A 14968-nucleotide genomic window follows, 5' to 3' on the forward strand; every position below is an offset into this window, starting at 1 on the left:
GGTGCCGTGTTGGCTGCAGGCTGGGCTTCTCTCCCAAATCTGTGCAGTCAGCCCTCTTGGTTTTGTGAATCCTTTCAGTGTCCTTGATTTTATGATGTCCTCCAACAGCCCTTCAAGGGGAGACTGAGCAAAGATAAGGACCCAGTTTCAGATGAAACCAGACCTAGAGGAGATGACTCAAGGTTTCAGATGAGGAAGCAGAGCCTAGAAGAGTTAGCCAAGATTTCAAGATGTCAAGGGCAAAGTGAAGACCAATCCCTGCGAGAGGGACCCTGCAGCACTGTGTCCTCAGCAGGGCTCTGCACTGTAGTGCACTGGATGGAGAACCCTGGGGGAGCAAAGGGGAAAGGAGCCCTGAAGGGATGTGAATGCCAGATGGAGACAGGGCTGGAGGTAGCTCCACCAGCCGGGCTCCCTGGGCCCTCTGCCTGTCAAATACCCCTGTGCTGGTGGCCAGGGGCTCAGTCAGCCTCCTAGAGCAAGGGCAGCCTGCACACCCGCCCATATCCTCAGGAGCTCCCAGTTGGGCACCTAGTGGTGTTGGCTGGTTGAGCCTGGTGTCTCCTCTGCCTACTCCTATACCAGATGTAACCCAGCCTGCAAGCCTTGTACAAGACAGCGTGACATGTGTTGGTTTGCCTGCAAGCCCTACATGGAGAGTCAAGACTCTCAGGAGCCTCCCAACAGCTGACAGAGCAGGCATGCAGGGTAGCAGTCATCCCTGGGCCTCTGTTCCTAGGCTGGTACAATAAGCAACTGCAGGAGTGGGGTCTCTTCAGCTCCCTGCCATTCACAATATACATCAAGAGGTGAACCTATAAGATCCGGAGGTTCTCCATGGGTACATGGGGGAGAACAGGATGGGCAACACAGCCCCCTCCCCAGGATAGTTTCACCAGCCCGGCCATGGGGCACAGAACCATCGGCTAGGGCTGAATCTAAAACTGCTGGCCCCACTCCCATCAGGTTGTAAGCACCCAGGAGGCAGTCCTAGGCCTTCCTGCCATGGGCCTAGCACTGAATGGACACCTCTGGGAGGTGGCCAAGTCCCTAGACAAGTGAGAGACAAAGAAAACCCATTCCTGAGCATGTGTGGCGCTCTGGGATTGACAGGTATAGGCCACCCCCTGGAGCCTTGGCTGATTCAGCCCAAAATCAGAAGGCCCCAAGACACAATCTATTCCAATTCCTAACTCCATGTACATATGAGCAAATCGAGCCCCAAGGGCAGGAAAAACTGTCCAGAGTCACATGGAAAGCCCATGGCAGGGCTCATACCCAAACTCAGGCTGCCTAAGGCTGGTCTTGTTCTTTCCCTCCTTGGCTGTGCACAGGAAAAGAGTTCATCCTTAAAGACAGACCATGCAGGGCATGGAATGTGGGGAGTCCCAGAACCAGGCAGGACTTTTCCTGGCAAGCTGACTAATGGCCAAACAGAAATATCATCTTCTTGTCATTGTGGCAAATCTGTCCTTCAAAGTCATGTGGTCTTTGTCCCCAAACAGAGCAGCACTATCAGCCAGAGTCTGGAACATGTCTCTGGTGCCTACGGCCCTCGGCAGGTGGAACACTGGCTTACACTGGACCTCTCTACCCAGACTGTCGCCTACAAGGTGGCCACAGTGACCTACATAATGAGGTCCCTCCAGGGAGGCCTTCCCCAGCTCCAGCCAGCCATCCAATAGCCTGTCTGGAAGTATCACAGGACGGCTGTTACCCCAAGAGCCATCTCTGCCTCTCGTGGGGCCCTTCTCCACCTCCAGTGCCCACCAGGTCTAGGCCCTGCTTGGCGCACACCAAGGCTCACACATAAGGATGCATAGCAGTCTGCTCACCAAGCAAGATACTTCATTTACAGATGCTCACATTTTTTACAATTAATTAGCATTCCTTAAAAATTAAGATTTCACAGCACAATCTGAACTTGTGGATTTTCTTGAGAAAATAGGATATCCCGGGTAATGGTGGGTCCACATTCCTGCCCACCACAGTCAGCCAGGGTTTGATACAGTGCCCTGGGGGACAGGGCTCTCGCCCATCACATTCCCCAGAGAACAGGGCTGTTGTCTTAGTTACACTTGGCCCACATCACTCGTAGGCATCTGTTAGCCTCCTAGAGTCAGGCGGGTATCATCTGTGACCCTGGCTTTAAACACTAGATTCAGAAAAATCTAGACTTACAGTATTAATTTATGGGGCCACAGGAGGCAAGACCAGTGGTAGACCACACTGCTCGTTTGCTTAAGGCCCTGGGTTCCATCTTCAGCACCAAAATAATAATGTATAAGGTGATTCTAATTTTTGTAAATGATTTCCACGGAATTATGTTTTATTTCTTCGAGGGAGCTTTTCTGATATACTTAAGACCATACTGACCTCTTTAAAATCCACTCGTTCATCTGATTGAGACAGCACGTTGGTTCCACTTGCAGGGTCGGCCTGCTTAGGAGTGACTCAACCTTTCTCCTACCCTAGATGTCACTGCCTCATTGTCAGCAACCACATCCATCCTGCCTTCCCATGTTCCTCCCTCTTGGGGACAAATGTGCTTCTGTGCTTCTTCCTGGCTCAGAACTCCTTCCCTGCAAGGGCTGAAGCGTAGCCCGCCAACAGCACCCTCTTATCTGGAATTGCAATCTTCTGTGTAGCTCAGCCTCACAAGTCTGTGTCAGAGTGAGGAAGGCACTGGGAGCTGCAGATGCTGTGAAAACAGAGCCCTTGCAGTCAGGGGCATGTGCTGGTGGGCCTTGGCCCACCTCTAGTATGACAGAGTCCAGGACCTGGGCCGGGAGGCCTCAGTACTGGGAGGCAGGACTGGCCCTGGAGCTGGCAGCCTTATCTTCCAAACCTGCTACCCCTCCCTGCACAGCAAATGGCTCTTGTCTGGCCTGTCCCTTTCCCACCCACCCCTCTGCTGCTGAGACTCATGGACTCTCTTGGAGACAGGCTTCCACCTTTATTTGAGCATTTCATATGGAGCCCTTCCTGCGAAAGGATATCCAGTCCCACACTAATGCCAAGACGTGGCGGGGGGATTCTGGCTCTGTGCCCAAGACTCCTGGTGCAGGGGGCAGGGTGATTTTCACTGATTAGGGACCATCGCCCTACTGCTCTGAAGTGGGATCTGTCAGTGATGTTCTTTCTGTCTTGTCTGGTCCAGTGACCATTTCCATGGTCATTTAACATATTAATTCAACCTGTTTACTTATTATAGATCTATCAAGATTTTGTTTTTCATGAATTAGTTGCAATAATTCTAAAATGTATTCACTTAATTGTTGCTTGTGTGGCATGAAGTTTCTCATAATATTCCCTTATAATCCTTTTCTTTATGACCAGTACTGATACTCCTGCTTTCATTCCTGATTTTGGTAATTTTTGTCTTACTTTCTGATTTTCTTAGCCTTATTTTACAAAGGTCAAATCTTTGCTAAAAACAAAATTTTTTATGGCTCTTAAGCAAAGAAACAAATTTTGGTTTCATTGATTTGTCTCTATTACTTATTTCAATGATTCATTCTAATTTTTTTTTATTATTCCTAGGCTTCTGCTTTATTTAGGTATAGTTGGTTCTTTAATAGTTTCTTAGATTGGAATATTAGGTTACTGATTTATTTCTTCTTTTCTAATATGGGCATTTAAAACTATATATTTCCCTCTATAGACTGTATTAGTTGCATTTAATAAATTTTGATGTTGTTTTCCTTTTAAGTTCGAACTATTTTTAAATTTTTGTTGTGATTTGTTCTTTGATCCATGGGTTCTGAAGTGTTTAATTTGGGTTTTCATTTCTTTTTGTTTTGTTTTTTTTTTTGTTTTTTGTGCTTTGAGAGAGGGTCTCACTATATAATCTACACTGGCTCTTGAACTCATGATCCTCCTGCCTCAGCCTCCCAACTTCAAGTTCTGGAATCGCAGGTATACCTAGCTCCCGGGGTTTTCTTTCTAGTAATTATTTCTAATTCTGTATGGTCAGAGAACATACTTTGTATAAAGTGTGTTTATACTGCTGGGTATGGTAAATATTTCTAATTCTGGTAGGTATTTTATATAATTTTACTGGTCAGAGAAAACATTATGTATGAATTCAATCTTTTACAGTTTCATGAGATTTGTTTTGTAGCCTAGTAGATGAACGTTTTGCCTTGCTTTTTCTGGAGGATTGCCATTGTATTGGTTCTGACACCTAACAAGGGCTCCATCCTCTGTGCACAGATCCATGGGTGGGCTGGGGACATGTTCAGAGCTGTAGCTGCTTTCAGGTCTGCTCCAGTTTTTACTTTCCTCCGGGTCTTCCTGTCTCTTCTGTTCATGTGCACTGCACCATTGTCCAGGGTTGCATGGGATGATTGGACTTGCTCACTTATGCACAGCCTCCAGTTGGCTGGGGACACATAGCGAACTATGTCCCACCACTGGTGGCTATTGAGAAACAGGAACTCCCTGTTAAATCCCTGTCTACTTCACTGGTCCATGGCTTCTCTCAAAAGAACCTGCAATCTGTTTGGCGGGGTCACCTTCCTGTGCGCTTTAACTCACAATGCTGTAAATAAAGGCTTGTCAACCTCAGCACCACTTCCATTTTAGACCAAATAATTCGTTAGCATAGGAAGGCTTTCTTGTGTGTTGTAGGATGTTCAGCAGTATCCTTGGTTCCTACCCACTAGATGCAATGGCATCCCTCCCGTTGTTATAACCAAAAGAATGACTCCAGATATTTCCAGATATGTCTTCTGGGGGCAAAAATTACACCTTGGAAAGAAATACTGATCCAGAGCTCATCAATTACAACTGGAAAGAAGTCTTGTTTTAACCAAAAAAATAGCATCTATGCTGTGATATGGAACTAGCACCATATTTTAAAGTTGAAGAGGCAAACATCTCCATTCAGTGTATTACCTATTTGCTCAAATATGTTAAAGCAAATCACTCCCCATCCTTCAAATAAAATTAAAATAACCAGGGCTGGGGATTTAGTTCAGTGGTTCCGGCACCTGCTTTGCAAATGCAGGGACTCGAGTTCGATCCCTGGTACCAAAAACATTAAATAACCAAAGAATCTACTGGCAAATAGTAGTGCTTACTGAACATGAGCTGTGCCTGTAGTTTCTTAGTTCATTAGACCTGGAGTCAAGTTGGGAGAAAAAAATTAACCAAACAGAGAAGTGTTGGGACTTTCTGCAGAGCCATTCTCAACTACGAGCTAAGACATAGTGACGTGCTGTACTCAGACAGCCACAGGCAAGGGCTGTCCGTCTCATATGAGATGACACCTTTGTTTGCTATATGTGGCAGACAGAATGGCCCCTCAAGACATCCACATCCTAATCATCAGAACCTGTGAGTGTGGTGTGGTAAATGGGACGCTGAAGATAGGACAAGATCCTGAGACAGGGAAGATTTCCTGAATTATCCAGAGGGGCCCAATGTAATCAAAAGGTCCTGTATAAAAGGAAGATAAGATCAGAATTGGAGAAGATGTGAAGACAAACAGAGATTAGAATGGTGGGGGCAATGAACCATGGGATGGAGGTATCTTCTAGAAGTCAGAAAATGAGATTTTACCCAAGGGTCTCTAGAGGGAGCTAGCTCTGGATTTTAGCAGTGAGCCCCGCCCCCAGTATAATATAAAATAATACATTTCTATTTTACATCGGAAGTCCTTGCTACAGCAACCGGAGTAAATCCATGGACTATATCTGCGCCGTGTGAAGCTGGTCCATTCTTCAGACCATTTGCCAGGTCACCAGTTCCATCTTTTACTTTCTAGCAAGGCAATAACAGTACAGCCTAAAACCTGAGTGCTTAGGAGCTGTGCTCTGTGTGGCCACAGGCCAGTGATCTGACTTCTCCTTGACCGCCTCATCGGGGTAGGAAGTGGGATAAGAGCAGCTATCCTAGCACTGGTAGAATTAAATGATAGCACTGGTAGAATTAAATGAAGCCATGTGATGTAAACTGCTTATGCTCTCGGTCTCCTCCTGACTTCCCTTCCAGTGTATCTGAGGCAGAGCTGAGGGGCACTAAGAGGCAGCCCGTGGGGCCACAGTGAGCACATCAGCCTCCCTCTGCACCATGCTGACTTTTGTTGTCAGAATGAGCATCATGGGTGGTTATGTGGTGTGAGGAAGTTGGGAGAGCCCGAGGGTGATCTCTGACGCTGACCTTTTTCCAACAAGCCTCTGTTTAAGCAGCTGACCTGTGCCCTCCTGGCAAATGCCACCTTTGTTGCCTCTGGACTGGAAACTAGGTGCAGGGCATGTGACACAGCAGGCCCTGGCTCAGGACGCACACCACAGCAGGTCCACATAAGCAATTAATGTTCAGCCAGAAATCCCCAGGAGGCACCAGGACTTGGCAGCAGCATTGATCTGTGATGTAAACTGAGGTGGGGAGGGAGGGGCTGAGAGGGGCCACCTGAGCCTCAGCATCTGTTCCTGACACTGTAATTCACCAGTACAAGAACACCCTGCAGCTGCAAAGAGAAACACAAAACCAAATGTCTAAGTCCACTGACAAAAAAAACAAACAAACGCAAAGGGCTCAAGTTAGCCTGAACCCACACAAACACCCCTAGAACATGCCAGGACTTCAGAACAGGTACTGTGGCGTCCCTGCCCTCTTTCCTTGTGAACCAACTTCATAAACAGAGCTGGCAGCTACTACTTAGAGGAAAACCACAACTACGGGTTGAAGGCATGTTCTCTCGCAGACCTGAACCCTATTTACAGGGTGCCTTTGCCCCTTTGTGCAGATAGTCATGCAACACTGAAGACTCTGAGTACAGATTTCAAATGCCAACAATTAAAAACCTAGCTCAGCAGTTCGGTGGTCTGCCTTGCAAGCATAAGGACCCAAGTTCAATCCCCGGTACCAAAAAAAAAAAAAAACCTACAACTATAAATACAGCCTGTGGCTACACACTGCTTTAGCATGTAATGTTTCCAAGGCAGAGGATACCAAGCCATTGGTGACCAGGGCAGTAGGCTCAGACATGCTTTCTCTCTCCTTCAGGCTCAGACACACACAGGGCAGGAGAGAGCAAAATACACAGGGCAGCAGAGAGCAAAATTCACAGCTCCCAGGCTTGGGCCTGAGAAGGCAACAGTCCCTCCATGTGATGCTGTCACAGCTGCCTCTGCTTTGGTACATACACAAATGTCAGTGGCACATTGCTCCTGTTCATCCCATGTGCCTTATGTAACTGGAAGCTATGCAAACCTGAGCTATTTTCCTTCATGTCTTCATGAAAATGACACCCAAAACACCAGAGAGACAACCTCCATGTTGTTTTACGAGGCATGCAAATACTAGGCCCTAAAGCAAGTACTTTACGCCCTTGGCCTTGGGAGGCAACCACAGGTACTCCCACTCTCAGCTGAGGAAGCAAGCCTGACAGAACTTAGATATCACCCCATTGTTTCACAACTCATAACGGTGAGTCAAGCTCAGGACATTGGCTCTTCAGCTCATGCTCTCATTCACTAAACTCCAGCCCAAGGCAGGCCATGTTTTGGCCTTCAGCTGTTGGTCCAGGGGGTTGAGCTTGGCTTAATCAATTGTCTGGGAGAAGCACTTCCCCTAGTTCTCCCCATGTATCAGGCATATAAGTACCTCTGTGGTTGTATGCAGTGTCCACATGATGATGTGATGGCCGTTTTTTTTTTTTTTTTTTTTTTTTTCGGGTGTTGTCATCGGCCCCTGATCGAACTCAGGCCCTTACACTTGTGAGGCAGGCGGCAGAACCACTGAGCCAAATCCCCAGCCCTGGCGGCCTTATCTTTGACCCACACACTCTTCACTTGCCCTAGAGCTAGCTTGAATGCCAGCATGTATCAAAGTTCTTGCAGGTTACATCTCCATAACCTCCTCTCACCCTGGCACAGTCAGCGCATAATGCCCTAATCACTGAAGTAGTAAGCAAGTTCCCGAACACTCTGAGATCTTAAACTGTCATAAGATGGTGGTATGATCAACTAAGTGTTAAATGTGCACTTCTGAAGTCATACATAAAAGTTATACGGAACAGAAACATTCATTTGAGCTTAGTAGTAATAAACTTTACCTGTACATCAAATTCAGTTTAAGATGCTTTACACAGGCTTCCTCCTCTGATCATACTTTCAAAGTAAATAAGGCATTTTCCTATCATATAAGCTTTTTCCTTTGTTAAGGCACTGGAATTAAGAACCAGTCACAAGGTGTAACAAGGCAGCCTGATAGTTAACCTAGGCCTGCAGATTCTAGGCTGAAGCTTTTATCCCTGCCCCATGGACTATTGAGTTTGCTTCTTGCTCTTCTGTGGCTACCAGCAACTCCCTTAGCATCACCTTGACAAGTTACTTAAGGTTGAGTGCCTTGTGGACCTCACCTTTTCAGAAATCCAGAGACAGCTTTCTACTCTTACAGTCCCCACCAGCAAACTCTCATTGAAATAGCCAGGGGTCTGCCCTGGGGGCAGCCTTAGCCACACTGATAGGGCCTGTAATCAAAGTCCTGACCCCAGACCCTCAAAGATCTCAGAAACAGAAAGCAAGTGAGTGACCACCACCATGCATGTCTGGTACATGTTGTAGTACATTATTACATTTATCAGGGTAGTTGGTGCATGTTCTGATATTTCCTCCTTGACCTCGGGAAGGATGGATGGATGGACAGGCAGATATAATTTTTAAAAATATATTTGTAGTATATGATCACTTCTTTCAATTCCTTATAGGGACGTTGTGCAAGAGCACAGCATTTCACAAAACTCCCACTATTAAGCTCTTTTCTTCCTCCCCTTTCCTCTTTCCTTTGCCTTCCCACACGCCAAAGACCCATCTTGCTATTTCCTACTGCCTATTCTTTATTTTGCACTTTAGTTATATACTGACATTCTCACGTAGGAGAAACCATGCAGTATTTAAATTTGTGCATCTGATTTACTTCACTGATGATCTCAACGTGCATCCGTTTTCCTACAACGACTCATTTGTCCTTTATGTCAGAGTAGTACTCTGCTGTGTATAAATACCACATTTTCATTCATCTTTTGATGGGCATTGAGGCTGTTTCCAAGGATTCGCCATTATAAATTGTGCTGCTATAAATGGGAATGCATGAATCATTGTACTTCAAGGTCTTTAACTCCTTTCAGGAAGATAACCAGCAGAGGGGAAGCTGGGTCAAATGGAATTTCCGTTTTGTTTTTTGGAGGCCTCTCCATACTGATTTCCATAGTGGTTGTACCAGTTTATGTTCCCACCTACAATGAAGGGTTCCCCCACCCTCAGCTCCTCTCCACCATTTGTCATTTGATTTCTTGAATGTAGACATTCTGTTTTGGAGGTGGAATCCAGTAATGTTTTTATGTGTAGTTTTCAAATGGCCAGCTATGTTAAGCATTCATGTATTTTGTCATTTGTACTTCATCTGAGTATTTATTCATTTCAGATGTGCATTTTTGATTGGGTCTCTATGTTTGAGGGAGTCTAATTTTTTTGAGTTCCTTGTATTTTCCAGATATTAGTCTTTAGTCTGATGAGTAGCTAGCAAGTTTTTCCCATTCTGTGGCTGTCTCTTTTGTCCACTATGCATTTCTGCATACGCACGCGCGCGCACACACACACACACACACACACACACACACAGAGTGTCCTACAAAAGCACCCATGGGATCCAGAGCAGGACACTTGAAACCATTCTTCAAAATAAGAAAGAACTAGCCAGGTGTGGTGGTGCACACTTGTAATCCCAGCACTGGGAGGCTGAGGCAGGAGGATCGATGTGAGTTCAAGACCAGTCTGGACTTGAGTTCCAGGTCAGTCTCGACTACATAGTGAGATCCTATCTCAAAAAAAACAAAAAAAAAAAAAAAAACAATTTTATAAAATATAGTGTATTTATTTAGGATCAGAATACATTAGTAGACAAACCAGTAATTTGGCTTAACTAGAAATTATAATGTACAAGATATTAAATGTAAATTTCAAATTGAAATTCTAAGAAATTTTATGATAATTCTGTTAGAACCACAGTTTGCGGGATTTATTCCTAAACTACGCCAGTGATTAATTCTTGACTCCTCACACTGTGACAAAGACACAATATACTTCAGGGAGACTAAACAGAACAAATTATTCAACAGGTGATTATACATTCAATGAAGTGAAATTACATTCTCTCACTGAGTAAGGCCCAAGTCTCTTTCCAGTCCTGAGCAGGGGAAGTGGAATCCTGCGGCCCAAGCTCACAGCACTGTCCAGCAGAGGACGCCACATTTCACAAGGTCCTCCCCTAGCACTTCCCACCTGGCTGCAGCCTCAGGTCTTGGCTACATAAGGCGTTGATGAGGATAATTTCTCACCTGCTCAGGAGATCCTCTCTCCATTCTCCTTCCCTTTCAGTTTGGCCAACTTGATTTAAGGTTATTTCTCCAAATTTCTCATGGGCCACTAGCTATGTGACCCATGAGGCTCTTCAGCCCCAAAGTCCTAATGTCCAAGGCCTCTTTTTTTGTGATAGGAAATGACTCCTTTGCTAGGCTGAGTTTGTTCAGAAAGGGGTCTTTCTGAAGTTTAAGAGAGTTAAGTATACTTGCACTGTGCTACATAAATAAGACTTTTTAAAAGACTTGTCCTTGAACTTACTAACTTGCAACTTTAAGATCCTGAGAGATAAGTATTTTTATAATTACTCTTACTAAGCACTTTAAAAATTGAAGTTAGATTTTATAACATGTAACACCATATGAATAAGAGATGATATTTGTATGAAATAAGCTAAAATCTTCTAGGAAGCCTTATGATTTACAAGATGCTTTGTGTGATACTAACCACAATAAGTATTTGTGAATAGTCACACAGACTGTCAAGCCAAAAACCTTTCAGGTAATAGATAATGAGAAAGAATGAAGACAACTTCTGACCATAAGGCCAGCTTTTCAAGGCCAACTCTTCAAGTCTCAATGTGTGAGGGGCATCCCCTAATATCCCAGACCCTTCTTTTTTTCAGTTGAGACAGGGTCTCACTATATAGTTCAGACTGGCCTTGAACTCAGCAATCCTCCTGCCTCAGCCTCCCAAGTACTAAGATTACAGGTGTGCACCACCACACCCAGATGTGACAGAAATGATTCCCTCATGTTAAATTCTGTAGGCTAAATTTATTCAGAAAGACTTACTCCTGAAATTTCAAAAAAATAAATAAATAAAAGTACTTGCACTTTAAATGTACTCTACAGAAATGACAAAAAAGATTTGTTCTTGGAAAATCCACTAATTTGCAATTTTAAGGTCAATTGTAGTGCCTCAAACCTCAAAAGGAGCTGAGAACATCTCTCCCCACCTCTCTGGATTACAGAGAATCACTGGGGACCCTGGGAAATGTTCAGCTCTTGGAAGCTTCACCAAATAACAGCATGGCAGAGCAGATGAGGTGTCTTGTGAACTAGGGTGCACAGGTCACTGAGCAAGTTCTGAAACCTCCTTATATCCCCAAAGAGTATGGACTTCACTTAATACATTTTTGCCTCCCACTACGATTAAGAATAGGTTCTCAGAATACATTCACTATTACAGGATATTGGAATTTGGCTGAAAGGGCAAGTTTTAATAACGGTGAGGGACAGCAATTTTTAGGTTTGATCACACTGCATCAACATATTTCTGATTTTGGTACAATTTTAAAATTACTCTTCATTAACCATTGAGTACCGAAATAATTCAGTACAGGCAGCTAGGAGGTTAACGGGACCATTCTCTCAGTAGTATCCAGCCTGAAGAGAAGAAAAAGAGATCCAGGTTATTTTGCAGGTTTAAAAACACACTCAAAACCAGCTGTGGGACATGAGCTAAATATGTAGACTCTAACAAAGACATCCTGTGCCAACGGTGTCTGAATGTGCTATCGAGAAAAGGACTCTATATATCCCTGGAAGGTCTGAGTGTGTTTTGGCCTGAAGACAAAGGATTATGCCCTTCCTCAACAACAAGAAAACAGACAGTGATGGAGGATACATTCTGTCCAAAATCAATGAGGTAACATCAGAAGAGAGGCAAGGCTAGAGAATATTCATTTACTATCCTGACACTATAAATAGGAAGCTGAAATCTCTACAAGAAATTTGAAAACTGCTAAGCAAATTTGTTTGTAAATAGCAATAATCCACCCAACTGAAGCTGGTGAAATTCTACTGTGACTTCAGAGCGCAACTACCTTTTTTGTCAAAGGCCCAATGGCATTTATCAACTTTAACCCATGACATTTCTCCATCTTTTAAACCCCAGATCACTTAAAATGTTTTCTGTAGCTTTTAAGTTTTACGTGAACTCTACTATGTGCACTTACGTACCAAATCCATTCTAACTCATGTCAACTAATAAAATTAAAATTAGGGCTGCAGTGTGTCGCTCAATGGTAGAGAACTTCCCCAGCATGCACGAGGCCCCAGGTTCAATCCCAACCACCACTAAATTAACAGACCCAAATATACAACAAAGCAAGTAGACTATTAAGTATAGAAAACTCATTTCACCTCTGAGTTGGCTACCAGTGAAGTGCCCTCTCCAGGGATATCTGAATCTGATTAACTCACTAGCCACTGCCCCATTCCACTGGTATGTTTTTCCATGGAAGCCTCTGGTTGCCAGTAGTCACCATGCATCAACTGGTTTGAGCCCACCTCCCTCACAGTGAGTCAGGGCTCAGCAAGAAAGCGCGACTTGAGCTGCCTGCCTGCCTGAGATCACCCGGCGGGTACACGACCTCCCAGACTGCGCGACCACAGACCCAGCAAGGAACCAAAGAACCTGGAAGGGGTCTCTTCAGCTGCCTGCCTGCCTGAGAGCACCTGGTGGGTGCGCGACCTCCCAGACTGCGCGACCACAGACCCAGCAAGGACCCAAAGACCCCGGAGGGGGTTTCTTCAGCTGCCTGCCTGCCTGAGATCACCCGGTGGGTGCGCGACCTCCCGGACTGTGCGACCACAGACCCAGTAAGGAAGGTAGCTGCGCGGGTGCCCTTGAAACACCCCCATGACCCCCCTACCCCGTTCTCAAACCATATTGGGCCAGTCCTTAGACCAACTCTGCAGAAGCATAGGTTCTCATGAAGGGTAGTTTTCTGAGCTCCCAATTTTGAACATCTTTAAAGAAAGGGCAGGAGAAACCTGTAACAGAACTGAGTGGAGTTCAACCCTGAGGGTAGGGAAACTCAAATTGGGCCTTGTGGACTATGTTCAGTCTCAGTCATGGGGAACTGCCATTGGCTAGCTGAGACCAGGGGATTCGGTTCTGCATATGGCTGTACATGTGGTATATTATGAGAACAGAGACAGTCTGAAAGAGGCCCTTCAAATTCTTTTTTTTTTTTTCCTCTCTCTTTTCTTTTCCTCATTCCACCCTCAAATTTCTTTCTTTTTTCTGTCCTCTCTCTCCAACTCAGTCTCTTGCTCCACCATATTATCCCTCATCTCCCTTTTTATTCCGGCTCCTGCCCTAACTCAGACTTCTTCTTTTATTATTTTTTTCTTTTTAGGAGGGGTTTCTCTTTATGGTATTTTCTCCAGTCATTTTACCTCACTCATGGCTCTGTACCTTCAAGGGAAGGCAAGCGCCTGTTATCGTTAAGGGGATATATTCTTGCCCTTATTCCTGCACTCTCTCTATCCCCCCTGAAGTTAATAGCTTTGTAAAGATAGTAAGGTAATTCTACATCCTTTGGACTCACTTCAAACCTGCTTTAATCCTTTCATTTATCTAATTCCCTCATTCTAAGTCTAACCCCCCATCCTAAATGGTAAAGATGCTATATTGAAAAGCATATTCACTGCAAACATATTATGGGCTGCTTCTTGAAATTAATTTAATTCACATGAGTTAAAGGTGATACATTAATGACTACCACAAGTGATTTGCAAGCTGTGCCTGATCCTATTGGGCTGCTGAATGTATCAATTGGGATAAAGGGTTGTGATTGATTTAAAGAGTTATTTTCTCTGATATTATGAAAATGAGGATGTCTGTGAGTCATTAGAAACTCAAAAGCTAAAATGCAACTATATTAGGAAGATATAAGTAATACCCAGAAATTAAAGAAGGACAACCCAACAATAAAAATAAAAATGAGAAAACACTTAAGCAAGACACAAAAACAGATTTCCAGTTCACCAATGGCAAATAGTAGGACAAATGAGGATGAAAAGTCTGATAGTGAACCAATAGGACACCCTGGACCCATAGCACAGGAGGTAACAAAACAGATCAATCAGGCTCTAGAAAAATTCAAATCAGAAATAATTTCCCAGTTAACCAGAGAGATGATGAGCAAACTGGAAGTCATGATTCGAGACTCTAGAGCAGAAACTGAGAAAAAAATAGATGAGCTCAAGACTGTGATAGAAGCCATGAAGACTCAGCATAAGAAAGACATGGAAACAATGAATGCCCAACAGAGGAAAGAAATGGAATCCATAAAACAGATTCAAACAGATATCCAGGAGATTAAAAACTCTATTGAAAGTGTACGCAACAGAATAAAAGACTGCAAAGATAGAATTTCAGATATAGAAGATAGGATCAGAGTCAGTGACCGAGAAAAAAGAGGTCTCTTAAAAACAGTAAGGGATCATGAAAAATCAATCCAACAACTCCTAGACAAAACAAAGAAAAACAACATAAGACTGATAGGAATTCATGAAAAAACAGGAGAAAATGCAAATGACATAAAAAAGCTCTTCACAGAATTAATGACAGAAAACTTCCCAAACAGAAGGGAAGAATTAGACATATAGATAAGTGAGGCATATAGAATCCCAACTAGCCACGATCAAAAAAGATCTACACCTAGACATATAATAATTAAGATTCCAGAAATACAACACAAAAACAAAATACTACAAGAAGTAAGAGAAAAGAAACAAATCACATGCAAAGGGAAGCCCATTAGAATCACAGCAGACTTTTTAACACAAACCCTTAGGTCAAGG

At 44.1% G+C, this 14968-nt stretch overlaps 1 protein-coding gene across 4 annotated transcripts in view; it reads right to left on the reverse strand.

Moving 5' to 3' along the window:
* Window positions 1-11144: 11144 nt before the first annotated feature.
* Aldh3a2 (aldehyde dehydrogenase 3 family member A2) overlaps window positions 11145-14968 on the reverse strand; it is a 28395-nt gene continuing 24571 nt past the window's right edge. For all 4 annotated transcript variants that reach the window (XM_010618161.3, XM_010618159.3, XM_010618158.3 and 1 more), the window contains one exon: window positions 11145-11758. Coding sequence is in view for 1 of the 4 variants with exons in the window: in XM_010618159.3 (XP_010616461.1) it covers window positions 11744-11758 (15 nt within the window). In the remaining 3 variants the exon portion in view is untranslated. The remainder of the gene's footprint in view (window positions 11759-14968) is intronic.

This window comes from Fukomys damarensis, unplaced genomic scaffold (genome assembly GCF_012274545.1).
Source record: "Fukomys damarensis isolate Sample0158 unplaced genomic scaffold, DMR_v1.0_HiC HiC_scaffold_13, whole genome shotgun sequence".
Classification (NCBI taxonomy): Eukaryota; Metazoa; Chordata; class Mammalia; order Rodentia; family Bathyergidae; genus Fukomys; species Fukomys damarensis.